The 16996-nt window shown below is 53.3% G+C and overlaps 2 protein-coding genes across 2 annotated transcripts in view; both read left to right on the forward strand.

Moving 5' to 3' along the window:
- Positions 1 to 16996, forward strand: part of LOC143767446 (uncharacterized) — a 212448-nt gene that overhangs the window by 48892 nt on the left and 146560 nt on the right. The gene's annotated exons all lie outside the window — the stretch shown is intronic.
- Positions 1 to 16996, forward strand: part of LOC143767049 (uncharacterized) — a 99200-nt gene that overhangs the window by 41861 nt on the left and 40343 nt on the right. The window contains exons 10-11 of the mRNA XM_077255071.1: positions 12846 to 12943; positions 13959 to 14049. Of these exons, the coding sequence (XP_077111186.1) occupies positions 12846 to 12943; positions 13959 to 14049 (189 nt within the window). The remainder of the gene's footprint in view (positions 1 to 12845; positions 12944 to 13958; positions 14050 to 16996) is intronic.

The raw sequence follows: 16996 nt of genomic DNA on the forward strand, positions 1-16996 counted from the left end.
GACCGATTTGGCGGGCGGCACCACTCTGGGTCCGATTTGGCGGGCGGCGCCACTCTGGGTCCGATTTGGCGGGCGGCGCCACTCTGGGTCCGATTTGGCGGGCGGCGCCACTCTGGGTCCGATTTGGCGGGCGGCGCCACTCTGGGTCCGATTTGGCGGGCGGCGCCACTCTGGGTCCGATTTGGCGGGCGGCGCCACTCTGGGTCCGATTTGGCGGGCGGCGCCACTCTGGGTCCGATTTGGCGGGCGGCGCCACTCTGGGTCCGATTTGGCGGGCGGCGCCACTCTGGGTCCGATTTGGCGGGGGTCGCCACTCTGGGTCCGATTTGGCGGGCGGCGCCACTCTGGGTCCGATTTGGCGGGCCGGGTCACTCTGGGTCCGATTTGGCGGCCCGGGTCACTCTGGGTCCGATTTGGCGGCCCGGGTCACTCTGGGTCCGATTTGGTGGGCCGGGTCACTCTGGGTCCGATTTGGTGGGCCGGGTCACTCTGGGTCCGATTTGGTGGCCCGGGTCACTCTGGGTCCGATTTGGTGGCCCGGGTCACTCTGGGTCCGATTTGGTGGCCCGGGTCACTCTGGGTCCGATTTGGTGGCCCGGGTCACTCTGGGTCCGATTTGGTGGCCCGGGTCACTCTGGGTCCGATTTGGTGGCCCGGGTCACTCTGGGTCCGATTTGGTGGCCCGGGTCACTCTGGGTCCGATTTGGTGGCCCGGGTCACTCTGGGTCCGATTTGGTGGCCCGGGTCACTCTGGGTCCGATTTGGTGGCCCGGGTCACTCTGGGTCCGATTTGGTGGCCCGGGTCACTCTGGGTCCGATTTGGTGGCCCGGGTCACTCTGGGTCCGATTTGGTGGCCCGGGTCACTCTGGGTCCGATTTGGTGGCCCGGGTCACTCTGGGTTTGATTTGGTGGCCCGGGTCACTCTGGGTCCGATTTGGTGGCCCGGGTCACTCTGGGCCCGATTTGGTGGCCCGGGTCACTCTGGGTCCGATTTGGTGGCCCGGGTCACTCTGGGTCCGATTTGGTGGCCCGGGTCACTCTGGGTCCGATTTGGTGGCCCGGGTCACTCTGGGTCTGATTTGGTGGCCCGGGTCACTCTGGGTCCGATTTGGTGGCCCGGGTCACTCTGGGTCCGATTTGGTGGCCCGGGTCACTCTGGGTCCGATATGGTGGCCCGGGTCACTCTAGGTCCGATTTGGTGGCCCGGGTCACTCTGGGTCCGATTTGGTGGCCCGGGTCACTCTGGGTCCGATTTGGTGGCCCGGGTCACTCTGGGTCCGATTTGGTGGCCCGGGTCACTCTGGGTCCGATTTGGTGGCCCGGGTCACTCTGGGTCCGATTTGGTGGGCCGGGTCACTCTGGGTCCGATTTGGTGGCCCGGGTCACTCTGGGTCCGATTTGGTGGGCCGGGTCACTCTGGGTCCGATTTGGTGGGCCGGGTCACTCTGGGTCCGATTTGGTGGGCCGGGTCACTCTGGGTCCGATTTGGTGGCCCGGGTCACTCTGGGTCCGATTTGGTGGGCCGGGTCACTCTGGGTCCGATTTGGTGGGCCGGGTCACTCTGGGTCCGATTTGGTGGGCCGGGTCACTCTGGGTCCGATTTGGTGGGCCGGGTCACTCTGGGTCCGATTTGGTGGGCCGGGTCACTCTGGGTCCGATTTGGTGGGCCGGGTCACTCTGGGTCCGATTTGGTGGGCCGGGTCACTCTGACTGACAGCAGGATAAGGGAATGGCTGATAACAGAGAATAGACTGACAGCAGGACAAGGGAATGGCTGATAACAGAGAGAATAGACTGACAGCAGGACAGGGGAATTGCTGATAACAGAGAGAAATAGACTGACAGCAGGACGGGGAATGGCTGATAACAGAGAATAGACTGACAGCAGGACAGGGGAATGGCTGATAACAGAGAGAAAAGACTGACAGCAGGACAGGGGAATGGCTGATAACAGAGAGAATAGACTGACAGCAGGACGGGGAATGGCTGATAACAGAGAGAATAGACTGACAGCAGGACAGGGGAATGGCTGATAACAGAGAGAAATAGACTGACAGCAGTACGGGGAATGGCTGATAACAGAGAGAAATAGATGGGTATTTCCTGAAGGAACTACAGATAGTGCTTTGGAATGGTGCCCGGGTTGCCCCAGCAAGACTTTCACACTTGGGTGCCCCTCAGGCGCTGGTTTGGTAGTTGTAGCCACTCTGGGTCCGATTTGGTGGGTGGGGCCCCTCAGGGGCCGATTTGGTGGGCGCTGTATACTGCGGGGCTCTGCGCTGTATACTGCGGGGCTCTGCGCTGTATACTGCGGGGCTCTGCGCTGTATACTGCGGGGCTCTGCGCTGTATACTGCGGGGCTCTGCGCTGTATGCTGCGTGGCTCTGCGCTGTGTACTGCGCGGCTCTGCGCTGTGAACTGCACGGCTCTGCGCTTTATACTGCGCGGCTCTGCGCTGTGTACTGCACGGCTCTGCGCTATGTACTGCGCGGCTCTGCGCTGTGTACTGCACGGCTCTGCGCTTTATACTGCGCGGCTCTGCGCTGTGTACTGCACGGCTCTGCGCTGTGTACTGCGCGGCTCTGCGCTGTGTACTGCGCGGCTCTGCGCTTTATACTGCGCGGCTCTGCGCTGTGTAGTGCGCGGCTCTGCGCTGTGTACTGCGCGGCTCTGCACTGTATACTGCGTGGCTGTGCAATATACTACGTGGACATGCATATTCTAGAATACCCGATGAGTTAGAATCGGGCCTCCATCTAATAATCATAAGACTACAGATAGTGGTTTGGAATTGTGCTGTACTGTCACTTTAAGAGCTGATATTATCTGACAAAACTTGTGAGCTGATGTAGAGTTCATAGGCGTTGGCATAGTAACTGTGTCTGACTGCGCATATCAATGAGCTAATCAGCCAGGTGGCAGTTATTTTTAGAAATTGCCTCAGAAACCAGCCCATTATAAACGTATGGGACAATTTCCCTATTGAAACGCATTGAAAGACTTTTTTCAAACACAAATTGCGCAAAAACTACAAATCCGATCGGCACGAAAAATACTTAGCACACCTCTTGGGGACGCTGGCTTCGAAATGACACCTCACTGGAGTCTGTGAGTTTAGCGGTTCGGGCCGCATTACGTGCGGACTGAATAATAAGAATAAGAAGAAGTTTACCACGGTGGAATAACAGTATAGTGCTTTGTTCCAAAGCACTATAACTAGATGGGTATTTCCTGAAGGAACTACAGATAGTGCTTTGGAATGGTGCCCGGGCTGCCCCTGCAAGACTTTCACACTTGGGTGCCCCTCAGGCGCTGGTTTGGTAGTTGTAGCCCCTCAGGGTTGAGGCTTGGTGGGCCGGGTCACTCTGGGTCCGATTTGGCTGCGGCGCCACTCTGGGTCCGATTTGGCGGGCGGCGCCACTCTGGGTCCGACTTGGCGGGCGGCGCCACTCTGGGTCCGACTTGGCGGGCGGCGCCACTCTCGGTCCGACTTGGCGGGCGGCGCCACTCTGGGTCCGACTTGGCGGGCGGCGCCACTCTGGGTCCGACTTGGCGGGCGGCGCCACTCTGGGTCCGATTTGGTGGCCCGGGTCACTCTGGGTCCGATTTGGTGGCCCGGGTCACTCTGGGTCCGATTTGGTGGCCCGGGTCACTCTGGGTCCGATTTGGTGGCCCGGGTCACTCTGGGTCCGATTTGGTGGCCCGGGTCACTCTGGGTCCGATTTGGTGGCCCGGGTCACTCTGGGTCCGATTTGGTGGCCCGGGTCACTCTGGGTCCGATTTGGTGGCCCGGGTCACTCTGGGTCCGATTTGGTGGCCCGGGTCACTCTGGGTCCGATTTGGTGGCCCGGGTCACTCTGGGTCCGATTTGACGGGCGGCGTCACTCTGGGTCCGATTTGGCGGGCCGGGTCACTCTGGGTCCGATTTGGCGGGCCGGGTCACTCTGGGTCCGATTTGGCGGGCCGGGTCACTCTGGGTCCGATTTGGCGGGCCGGGTCACTCTGGGTCCGATTTGGCGGGCCGGGTCACTCTGGGTCCGATTTGGCGGGCCGGGTCACTCTGGGTCCGATTTGGCGGGCCGGGTCACTCTGGGTCCGATTTGGCGGGCCGGGTCACTCTAGGTCCGATTTGGCGGGCCGGGTCACTCTGGGTCCGATTTGGCGGGCGGCGCCACTCTGGGTCCGATTTGGCGGGCGGCGCCACTCTGGGTCCGATTTGGCGGGCGGCGCCACTCTGGGTCCGATTTGGCGGGCGGCGCCACTCTGGGTCCGATTTGGCGGGCGGCGCCACTCTGGGTCCGATTTGGCGGGCGGCGCCACTCTGGGTCCGATTTGGCGGGCGGCGCCACTCTGGGTCCGATTTGGCGGGCGGCGCCACTCTGGGTCCGATTTGGCGGGCGGCGCCACTGTGGGTCCGATTTGGCGGGCGGCGCCACTCTGGGTCCGATTTGGCGGCCCGGGTCACTCTGGGTCCGATTTGGCGGCCCGGGTCACTCTGGGTCCGATTTGGCGGGCGGCGCCACTCTGGGTCCGATTTTGTGGGCGGCGCCACTCTGGGTCCGATTTGGCGGGCGGCGCCACTCTGGGTCCGATTTGGCGGGCGGCGCCACTCTGGGTCTGATTTGGCGGGCGGCGCCACTCTGGGTCCGATTTGGCGGGCGGCGCCACTCTGGGTCCGATTTTGCGGGCGGCGCCACTCTGGGTCCGATTTGGCGGGCGGCGCCACTCTGGGTCCGATTTGGCGGGCGGCGCCACTCTGGGTCCGATTTGCCGGGCGGCGCCACTCTGGGTCCGATTTGGCGGGCGGCGCCACTCTGGGTCCGATTTGGCGGGCGGCGCCACTCTGGGTCCGACTTGACGGGCGGCGCCACTCTGGGTCCGATTTGGCGGGCGGGGCACTCTGGGTCCGATTTGGCAAGCGGGGGCACTCTGGTCCGATTTGGTGGGCTGGGTCCGATTTGGTGAGCGGGGCAATAATGATAAGACTACAGATAGTGCTTTGTAATTGTGCTGTACTGTCACTTTAAGAGCTGATATTATCTGACAAAACTTGTGACCTGGTGGGCTGGTAGAGTTTATAGGCGTTGGCATAGTAACTGGGTCTCACTGCGCATATCAATGAGGTAATCAGCCAGGTGGCAGTTATTTTTAGAAATTGCCTCAGAAATCAGGCCCATTATAAACGTATTGGAAAATTTGCCTATTGAAATGCATTGAGACACTTTTTTCAAACGCAAATTGCGCCAAAACTACAAATCCGATCGACACGAAAAATACTTAGCACACCTCTCAGGAACGCTGGCTTCGAAATGACACCTCACTGGAGTCTGTGAGTTTAGCGGTTCGGGCCGCATTACGTGCGGACTGAATAATAATAATAAGAACTAGATGGGTATTTCCTGAAGGAACTACAGATAGTGCTTTGGAATGGTGCCCGGGCTGCCCCTGCAAGACTTTGACACTTGGGTGCCCCTCAGGCGGTCCGATTTGGTGGGTTGGGTCAATCTGGGTCTGATTTTGTGGGCGGGGTAAATCTAGGTCCGATTCGGTGGGCGGGGTCACTTTTGGTCCGATTCTGTGGGCGCGGCCACTCTGGGTCCGATTCGGTGGGCGGAGCCACTCTGGGTCCGATTTGGTGGGCGGGGCACCTTAGGGACCAATTTGGTGGGTGGGGTCACTCGGTCCGATTTGGTGGGCTGGGCACCTCAGGGTCTGATTTGGTGGGCTGGGCACCTCAGGGTCCGATTTGGTGGGTGGGGTCACTCTGGGTCCGATTTGGTGGGCGGGGTCACACTGGGCCTGATTTGGTGGAAGGGGTCACTCTGGGTCCGATTTGGTGGAAGGGGTCACTCTGGGTCTGATTTGGTGGAAGGGGTCACTCTGGGTCCGATTTGGTGGGCGGAGCCACTCTGGGTCCGATTTGGTGGGCGGGGTCACTCTGGGACTGATTTAGGGGGCGGGGTCACTCTGGGTCTGATTTGGTGAGCCGGGCCCCTCGGGGTCCGATTTGGTGAGCGGGGTAATCTACTATATAATTGTCTAAGGGCACTTCCGTCTTTCTGTCTCACAACACCGCTACGTCATCATCTCGTGAGACCGCAATGCACTCTTGGGACCGGAGCGCGCAACAAGCATCGGGTACCGGCCACTCCAGGTGCAACAAGCATCGTGTACCGGCCGCTCTAGGAGGTGCAACAACCATCAGATACCGGCCGCTCCAGGAGGTGAGTATGTAACTTTTTTATTTTAATTCTTTTTTTTTTTTAACAGGGATATGCAGTATACTATGTGACTGGACAATATACTACGTGACTGGGCAGTATAACTACGTGGCTCTGTGCTGTATACTGCGTGGCTCTGCGCTGTATACTACGCGGCTCTGCGCTGTATACTACGCGGCTCTGCGCTGTATACTACGCGGCTCTGCGCTGTATACTGCGTGGCTCTGCGCTGTGTACTGCGTGGCTCTGCGCTGTGTACTGCACGGCTCTGCGCTGTGTACTGCGCGGCTCTGCACTGTGTACTGCGCGTTCTGCGCTGTATACTGCGCGGCTCTGCGCTGTATACTGCGCGGCTCTGCGCTTTGTACTGCGCGGCTCTGCGCTGTATACTGCGGGGCTCTGCACTGTGTACTGCGCGGCTCTCCGCTTTATACTGCGCGGCTCTGCGCTGTGTACTGCGCGGCTCTGCGCTGTGTACTGCGTGGCTCTGTGCTGTGTACTGCGCGGTTCTGCGCTGTGTACTGCTCGGCTCTGCGCTGTGTACTACGCGGCTCTGTGCTGTGTACTGCGCGGCTCTGCGCTGTGTACTGCGCGGCTCTGCGCTGTGTACTGCTCGGCTCTGCGCTGTGTACTACGCGGCTCTGTGCTGTGTACTGCGCGGCTCTGCGCTGTGTACTGCGCGGCTCTGCGCTGTGTACTGCTCGGCTCTGCGCTGTGTACTGCGTGGCTCTGCGCTGTGTACTGCGCGGCTTTGTGCTGTGTACTGCGCGGCTCTGCGCTGTGTACTACGCGGCTCTCCGCTTTATACTGCGCGGCTCTGCGCTGTGTACTGCGCGGCTCTGCGCTGTGTACTGCGCGGCTCTGCGCTGTGTACTGCGCGGCTCTGCGCTTTATACTGCGCGGCTTTGCGCTGTGTACTGCATGGCTCTGCGCTGTGTACTGCGCGGCTCTGCGCTGTGTACTGCGCGGCTCTGCGCTGTGTACTGCGCGGCTCTGCGCTTTATACTGCGCGGCTCTGCACTGTATACTGCGTGGCTGTGCAATATACTACGTGGACATGCATATTCTAGAATACCCGATGAGTTAGAATCGGGCCACAGTCTAATAATCATAAGACTACGGATAGTGGTTTGGAATTGTGCTGTACTGTCACTTTAAGAGCTGATATTATCTGACAAAACTTGTGACCTGGTGAGCTGATGTAGACTTCATAGGAGTTGGCATAGTAACTGTGTCTGACTGCGCATATCAATGAGCTAATCAGCCAGGTGGCAGTTATTTTTAGAAATTGCCTCAGAAACCAGCCCATTATAAACGTATAGGAAAATTTCTCCATTGAAACGCATTGAAAGACTTTTTTCAAACACAAATTGCGCAAAAACTACAAATCCGATCGACACGAAAAATACTTAGCACACCTCTCAGGAACGCTGGCTTCGAAATGACACCTCACTGGAGTCTGTGAGTTTAGCGGTTCGGGCCGCATTACGTGCGGACTGAATAATAAGAATAAGAAGAAGTTTACCACGGTGGAATAACAGTATAGTGCTTTGTTCCAAAGCACTATAACTAGATGGGTATTTCCTGAAGGAACTACAGATAGTGCTTTGGAATGGTGCCCGGGCTGCCCCTGCAAGACTTTCACACTTGGGTGCCCCTCAGGCGGTCCGATTTGGTGGGTTGGGTCAATCTGGGTCTGATTTTGTGGGCGGGGTAAATCTAGGTCCGATTCGGTGGGCGGGGTCACTTTTGGTCCGATTCTGTGGGCGCGGCCACTCTGGGTCCGATTCGGTGGGCGGAGCCACTCTGGGTCCGATTTGGTGGGCGGGGCACCTTAGGGACCAATTTGGTGGGTGGGGTCACTCGGTCCGATTTGGTGGGCTGGGCACCTCAGGGTCTGATTTGGTGGGCTGGGCACCTCAGGGTCCGATTTGGTGGGTGGGGTCACTCTGGGTCCGATTTGGTGGGCGGGGTCACTCTGGGCCCGATTTGGTGGAAGGGGTCACTCTGGGTCTGATTTGGTGGAAGGGGTCACTCTGGGTCTGATTTGGTGGAAGGGGTCACTCTGGGTCCGATTTGGTGGGCGGAGCCACTCTGGGTCCGATTTGGTGGGCGGGGTCACTCTGGGTCTGATTTAGGGGGCGGGGTCACTCTGGGTCCGATTTGGTGGGCCGGGCCCCTCGGGGTCCGATTTGGTGGGCCGGGCCTCTCGGGTTCCGAATTGGTGAGCGGGGTAATCTACTATCTAATTATCTAAGGGCACTTCCGTCTTTCTGTCTCACAACACCGCTACGTCATCATCTCGTGAGACCGCAATGCACTCTTGGGACTGGAGCGCGCAACAAGCATCGGGTACCGGCCACTCCAGGTGCAACAAGCATCGTGTACCGGCCGCTCTAGGAGGTGCAACAACCATCAGATACCGGCCGCTCCAGGAGGTGAGTATGTAACTTTTTTATTTTAATTCTTTTTTTTTTAACAGGGATATGCAGTATACTATGTGACTGGACAATATACTACGTGACTGGGCAGTATAACTACGTGGCTCTGCGCTGTATACTGCGTGGCTCTGTGCTGTATACTGCGTGGCTCTGCGCTGTATACTACGCGGCTCTGCGCTGTATACTGCGTGGCTCTGCGCTGTGTACTGCGCGGCTCTGCGCTGTGTACTGCACGGCTCTGCGCTGTGTACTGCGCGGCTCTGCACTGTGTACTGCGCGTTCTGCGCTGTATACTGCGCGGCTCTGCGCTGTATACTGCGCAGCTCTGCGCAGCTCTGCGCTTTGTACTGCGCGGCTCTGCGCTATATACTGCGTGGCTCTTCGCTGTATACTACGCGGCTCTGCGCTGTGTACTGCACGGCTCTGCGCTGTGTACTGCGCGTGTCCGTGCTGTGTACTGCGCGTGTCTGCGCTGTATACTGCGGGGCTCTGCACTGTATACTGCGGGGCTCTGCGCTGTATACTACGCGGCTCAGCGCTGTATACTGCGCGGCTCTGCGCTGCATACTGCGTGGCTCTACGCTGCGTACTGCGCGGCTCTGCGCTGTATACTGGGTGGCTCTGCGCTGTGTACTGCGCGGCTCTGTGCTGTGTACTGTGCGGCTCTGCACTGTGTACTGCGCGGCTCTGCGCTGTGTACTGCGCGGCTCTGCGCTGTGTACTGCGCGGCTCTGCGCTTTATACTGTGCGGCTCTGCGCTCTGTACTGCGCGGCTCTGCGCTGTGTACTGCGCGGCTCTGCGCTGTATACTGCGCGGCTCTGCGCTGTGTACTGCGCGGCTCTGCGCTGTGTACTGCGCGGCTCTGCGCTGTGTACTGCGCGGCTCTGCGCTGTGTACTGCGCGGCTCTGCGCTGTGTACTGCGCGGCTCTGCGCTGTGTACTGCGCGGCTCTGCGCTGTGTACTGCACGGCTCTGCGCGGTATACTGCGCGGCTCTGCGCTTTATACTGTGCGGCTCTGCGCTCTGTACTGCACGGCTCTGCGCTGTCTACTGCGCGGCTCTGCGCTGTGTACTGCTCGGCTCTGCGCTGTGTACTGCGCGGCTCCGCTTTATACTGCGCGGCTCTGCGCTTTATACTGCGCGGCTTTGCGCTGTGTACTGCATGGCTCTGCGCTGTGTACTGCATGGCTCTGCGCTGTGTACTGCGCGGCTCTGCGCTGTGTACTGCACGGCTCTGCGCTGTGTACTGCACGGCTCTGCGCTTTATACTGCGCGGCTCTGCGCTGTGTACTGCACGGCTCTGCGCTGTGTACTGCGCGGCTCTGCGCTGTGTACTGCACGGCTCTGCGCTTTATACTGCGCGGCTCTGCGCTGTGTACTGCACGGCTCTGCGCTGTGTACTGCGCGGCTCTGCGCTGTGTACTGCGCGGCTCTGCGCTTTATACTGCGCGGCTCTGCGCTTTATACTGCGCGGCTCTGCGCTGTGTACTGCGCGGCTCTGCGCTGTGTACTGCGCGGCTCTGCGCTGTGTACTGCACGGCTCTGCGCTTTATACTGCGCGGCTCTGCGCTGTGTACTGCACGGCTCTGCGCTGTGTACTGCGCGGCTCTGCGCTGTGTACTGCACGGCTCTGCGCTTTAAACTGCGCGGCTCTGCGCTGTGTACTGCACGGCTCTGCGCTGTGTACTGCACGGCTCTGCGCTTTATACTGCGCGGCTCTGCGCTGTGTACTGCACGGCTCTGCGCTGTGTACTGCGCTGCTCTGCGCTGTGTACTGCACGGCTCTGCGCTTTATACTGCGCGGCTCTGCGCTGTGTACTGCGCGGCTCTGCGCTGTGTACTGCGCGGCTCTGCGCTGTGTACTGCGCGGCTCTGCGCTGTGTACTGCGCGGCTCTGCGCTGTGTACTGCGCGGCTCTGCGCTGTGTACTGCACGGCTCTGCACTGTATACTGCGTGGCTGTGCAATATACTACGTGGACATGCATATTCTAGAATACCCGATGAGTTAGAATCGGGCCACAGTCTAATAATCATAAGACTACGGATAGTGGTTTGGAATTGTGCTGTACTGTCACTTTAAGAGCTGATATTATCTGACAAAACTTGTGACCTGGTGAGCTGATGTAGATTTCATAGGAGTTGGCATCGTAACTGTGTCTGACTGCGCATATCAATGAGCTAATCAGCCAGGTGGCAGTTATTTTTAGAAATTGCCTCAGAAACCAGCCCATTATAAACGTATAGGAAAATTTCTCCATTGAAACGCATTGAAAGACTTTTTTCAAACACAAATTGCGCAAAAACTACAAATCCGATCGACACGAAAAATACTTAGCACACCTCTCAGGAACGCTGGCTTCGAAATGACACCTCACTGGAGTCTGTGAGTGAAGCGGTTCGGGCCGCATTACGTGCGGACTGAATAATAAGAATAAGAAGAAGTTTACCACGGTGGAATAACAGTATAGTGCTTTGTTCCAAAGCACTATAAATATAAGAAATCGGATTACAATATGTTGCTTGAACCTAGGAGGTTCAAGCACCATAAATATAAGAAATCGGATTACAATATGTTGCTTGAACCTAGGAGGTTCAAGCACCATAATAAGAAGAAGAAGAAGAAGTTTACCACGATGGAATAACAGTATAGTGCTTTGTTCCAAAGCACTATAATAATAGTTTTTGCATCACTACATTTTGAGAGCTATAATTTTTCTATATTTGGGTCCACAGAGTCATGTGAGGTCTTGTTTTTTGCGGGACGAGTTGACGTTTTTATTGGTACCATTGGTACATGGCATTTTTTGATCGCTTTTTATTCTGATTTTTGTTAGGCAAAATGACAAAAAACAGCTATTCATGAATTTCTTTTGGGGGGGGGGGGGGGCGTTTATACCGTTCCGCGTTTGGGAAAATTGATAAAGCAGTTTTATTCTTCGGGTCAGTACGATTACAGCGATACCTCATTTATATCATTTGTTTTTATGTTTTGGCGCTTTTATACAATAAAACTATTTTAGATAAAAAATAATTATTTTGCATCGCTTTATTCTGAGGACTATAACTTTTTTATTTTTTCGCTGATGATGCTGTATTGCAGCTCGTTTTTTGCGGGACAAGATGACGTTTTCAGCGGTACCATGGTTATTTATATCCGTCTTTCCTGATCGCGTGTTATTCCACTTTTTGTTTGGCGGTATGATGATTAAGCGTTGTTTTTTGCCTCGTGTTTTTTTTTTTTTTTTTTTTTTTACAGTGTTCACTGAAGGGAGTAATTAGTTGGACAGTTTTATCGGTCGGGTCTTTACGGACGCGGCGATACTAAATATATGTACTTTTATTTGTTTTTTTTTATTTACATACAGAAATGTATTTATTGGAGCAATATTTATTTATTTTTTATTTATTTAGGAATTTAAAAAAATATATTTTTACACAGTATGATTTTATTTGCTTTTTTACATTGTCCCAGGGTGGTACATCTCTGTATGAAGTCAGATCGCTGATCTGACACTTTGCAGAGCACTGTGTCAGACCACCAATCTGACAGGCATTACAGGAGGCTTGCCGGCCCCTGTTCTCAACAGGCACTGACAAGCCACCTCCCTGCAGGACCGGAAGGACCCCGCGGCCATCTTGGATCCAGGGACCTGCAGGGAGGAGAACGGAGGAGATCCTCGGAACAACACGATCACATTGCGTTGTTCTGAGGGTCTCAGGGAAGCACGCAGGGAGCCCCCTCCCTGCGCGATGCTTCTCTATGCCACCGGAACGCTGCGATCTTCTTTGATCGTGGTGTTCCGGGGGTTATAGTGCCGGGAGCGGTACATAACCACTCCTGGCACATAGTGCCGGATGTCAGCTGTGATAATCAGCTGACACCCGGCAGCCATCAGCCGCGCTCCCCCCGGAAGCACGGCTGATCGCATGTGACGTATTATCCCGTTCATAGAAATTAGGGCCCGGGTCACAAGGACGCAATAGGGTGTCAGGATGTCACCGTCTATTTATCCATGGAGGAGTGGGAGTATTTAGAAGGACACAAACATCTGTACAATGACGTCATGATGGAGGTTCCCCGGCCCCTCACATCACCAGGTAATACAGGACTAAATACACACGGCCTATAATTATCTGTATGTAAAAAAAATAATTCAGTCCCTGTATGTGTTTCCTCCAGTTCTATCCAGTAAGAGGACAACACCAGAGAGATGTCCCCGTCCTCTTCTCCCACAGGACTGTAAACAAGAAAATCTCGATGTTCCTCAGGATCATCAGGTAGATGGAGAGAAGGTGTCATGAGATCTCCCCTATGATGTGTAGATGGCTGTGAAGGTCTTGTGCTCAGTCTTGTTTTATCCACTAGTATTATATGATTTATACTTGTGTAATGAGAACGGTGGAGATGGCAGGATTAGGCTAGTTTCACATTTGCGTTTAAAAACGCAGCGTTTTAAACGCAAACGCAGGTGGTGAAAAAAAACGCATGTAAACGCGTGCAAGCGCTGCGTTTTTTAGACGCATGCGTTTTTGCATGCTGTAAAAAAAATGCGGTGTTTTGCCGCGTTTACATGCGTTTTTTCCTGCGTTTGCGTTTTTGAAATGCATGCTGAGAAGTGTGGGACAGCTGCCAATCATCAAAATCAACAAGAAAACCCACTATAAATAGAAATAGCTAGGATTAGGATTAGGATCCCTAGGGTTAGGGGTAGGGTTAGGGTTAGGATCCCTAGGGGTAGGGGTAGGGTTAGGATCCCTAGGGTTAGGGGTAGGGTTAGGGTTAGGATCCCTAGGGGTAGGGGTAGGGTTAGGGTTAGGATCCCCAGGGTTAGGGGTAGGGTTAGGGTTAGGATCCTTAGGGGTAGGGTTAGGGCTAGGGTTTGGATCCCTTTATCACCTTGATGGTGGGGGGTGGCTTATCAGTGTGTATTCTTGTTTTTTTCTATAAAAACGCATGCGTTTTAAACGCAAACAAACGCATGTGCTTAAAAACGCATGCGCTTACATAGACAGCAATATTTTTTTTTGCCGCAAAAAAACGCCTCTAGAAATTACTACATGTTGCATTTCTGCAACCAAACGCAAGCATAGAAACGACGCATGCGTCGTCAAACGCGGCAAAACGCATGCAAAAGAAACGCATGCGTTTTTAATGTTAAATATAGGGAAAAAACGCATGTTTTTTTTGCGCTAAAACGCAGCGGCAAAAAACGCAAATGTGAAACCAGCCTTAGAGATGATCATAGATTGTGACTTCTACATCTGTCTGTGACTTTTACAATATTTGTTCCAGGATGAAGATCTGACCCATGATAATACTACAGAGACCTATGTGAGGGGTGATAAGCGGTGTAAAGAGGAGATTTCTACATATGACTACCCAGGTGAGTAGTAACCACTAAATGCAGAGATGTCACAGATTCTCCTCAGTCACTGGCTTTTACCATTTTGTGTGAGCTCTGTGGTCTTATATTCACCACTTCTTCTCAAGTGCTGTAAAAATATTAGTGATGAGCAAGCGTGCTCGGATAAGGTGTTATCCAAGCACGTTCGTGTTCTAATGATATTCGAACACACCGAAGATACCCTATATTCGATTTGCTATGGCTGTATGTCATGCAGCTGTTCGACAGCCACAACCCATGCATGGATTGCTTGTTTTTAGGACATCACAGGCGCTGTGTACAGGGCCGTATTTGCCACTATGCTCTTGAGGGCACATACAGTTTTATGAAAAAGTTTGGGCACCCCTATTAATCTTAAGCTTAATGTTTTATAACAGCTATTTCAGTTTCATATACACTCACCGGCCACTTTATTAGGTACACCATGCTAGTAACGGGTTGGACCCCCTTTTGCCTTCAGAACTGCCTCAATTCTTCGTGGCATAGATTCAACAAGGTGCTGGAAGCATTCCTCAGAGATTTTGGTCCATATTGACATGATGGCATCACACAGTTGCCGCAGATTTGTCGGCTGCACATCCCAAAGATGCTCCATACAAGGCAGGATGGATCCATGCTTTCATGTTGTTTACGCCAAATTCTGACCCTACCATCCGAATGTCGCAGCAGAAATCGAGACTCATCAGACCAAGCAACGTTTTTCCAATCTTCTACTGTCCAATTTCGATGAGCTTGTACAAATTGTAGCCTCAGTTTCCTGTTCTTAGCTGAAAGGAGTGGTACCCGGTGTGGTCTTCTGCTGCTGTAGCCCATCTGCCTCAAAGTTCGACGCACTGTGCGTTCAGAGATGCTCTTAGGCCTACCTTGGTTGTAACGGGTGGCGATTTGAGTCACTGTTGCCTTTCTATCAGCTCGAACCAGTCTGCCCATTCTCCTCTGACCTCTGGCATCAACAAGGCATTTCCGCCCACAGAACTGCCGCTCACTGGATTTTTTTTCTTTTTCGGACCATTCTCTGTAAACCCTAGAGATGGTTGTGCGTGAAAATCCCAGTAGATCAGCAGTTTCTGAAATACTCAGACCAGCCCTTCTGGCACCAACAACCATGCCACGTTCAAAGGCACTCAAATCACCTTTCTTCCCCATACTGATGCTCGGTTTGAACTGCAGGAGATTGTCTTGACCATGTCTACATGCCTAAATGCACTGAGTTGCCGCCATGTGATTGGCTGATTAGAAATTAAGTGTTAACAAGAAGTTGGACAGGTGTACCTAATAAAGTGGCCGGTGAGTGTATCTAATAACTGTTGGACACAGTAATGTTTCTGCCTTGAAATGAGATTTATTGTACTAACAGAAAATGTGCATTCAAACTAAATTTGACAGGTGCATAAGTATGGGCACCTCACCAAAAAAGTGACATTAATATTTAGTAGATCCTCCTTTTGCAAAAATAACAGCCTCTAGTCGCTTCCTGTAGCTTTTAATGAGTTCCATTACTCTTTACAAAACAATTCCAGTTCAGTTAAGTTTGTTGGTCACTGAGCATGGACAGCCCTCTTCAAATGATCCCACAGATGTTCAATGATATTCAGGTCTAGGGACTGGGATGGCCATTCCATAACAGTGTAATTGTTCCTGTGCATGAATGCCTGAGTAGATTTGGAGCGGTGTTTTGGATCATTGTCTTGCTGAAAGATCCATCCCCTGCGTAACTTCAACTTTGTCACTGATTCATGAACATTATTGTCAAGAATCTGCTGATACTTAGAGGAATCCATGCGTCCCTCAACTTTAACAAGATTCCTGGTGCCGGCATTGGCCAAACAGCCCCAAAGCATGGATGGAACCTCCACCAAATTTTACTGTGGGTAGCAAGTGTTTTTCTTGGAATGCTGTGTTTTTTGTCCGCCATGCATAACGCCTTTTTGTATGACCAAACAACTCAATCTTGCTTTCATCAGTCCACAGGACCTTCTTCCAAAAAGAAATTGGCTTCTCCAAATGTGCTTTTGCATACCTCAGCCGACTCTGTTTGTGGCGTGCTTGCAGAAACGGCTTCTTTCGCATCACTCTCCCATGCAGCTTCTCCTTGTGCAAAGTGCATTGTATAGTTGACCGATGCACAGTGACACCATCTGCACAAAGTTGATGCTGCAGCTCTCTGGAGGTGGTCTGAGGATTGTCCTTGACTGATCTCACCATTCTTCTTCTCTGCCTTTCTGATGTTTTTCTTGACCTGCCACTTCTAGTCTTAACAAGAACTGTACCTGTGTTCTTCCATTTCCTTACTATGTTCCTCACAGTGGAAATTGACAGGTTAAATCTCTGAGACAGCTTCTTGTATCCTTCCCCCGAACAACTATGTTGAATAATCTTTGTTTTCAGATCATTTGACAGTTGTTTTGAGGAGCCCATGATGCCACTCTTCAGAGGAGATTCAAACAGGAGAACAACTTGCAAGTGGCCACTTTAAGTAGCTTTTCTCATGATTGCTTACACCTGGCTATGAAGTTCAAAGCTCAATGAGGTTACAAAACCAAAAAAGTGCTTTAGTAAGTCAGTAAAAAGTAGGTAGGGATATTTAAAACAAGAAAATGATAAGGGTGCCCATACTTATGCACCTGACAAATTTTGTTTGAATGCAGATTGCACATTTTCTGTTAGTACAATAAACCTCATTTCAAGGCAGAAACATTACTGTGTCCAACAGATATTAGATATATGAAACTGAAATAGCTTTTGCAAAAAAAAAAACAATTTTTATAAAACAATAAGCTTAAGATTAATAGGGGTGCCCAAACTTTTTCATATAACTGTACCTAGGGCGCCAGGATGTGGGGGGTACACTTGAGCAAGTTTTTTTTTTTTTTTTTTTAAATTTAAAGTCCTGGGTCAACCGTTCTCTCCAACACCCACCTCCCTC

The sequence above is a fragment of the Ranitomeya variabilis genome, chromosome 4, assembly GCF_051348905.1.
Source record: "Ranitomeya variabilis isolate aRanVar5 chromosome 4, aRanVar5.hap1, whole genome shotgun sequence".
NCBI lineage: Eukaryota > Metazoa > Chordata > Amphibia > Anura > Dendrobatidae > Ranitomeya > Ranitomeya variabilis.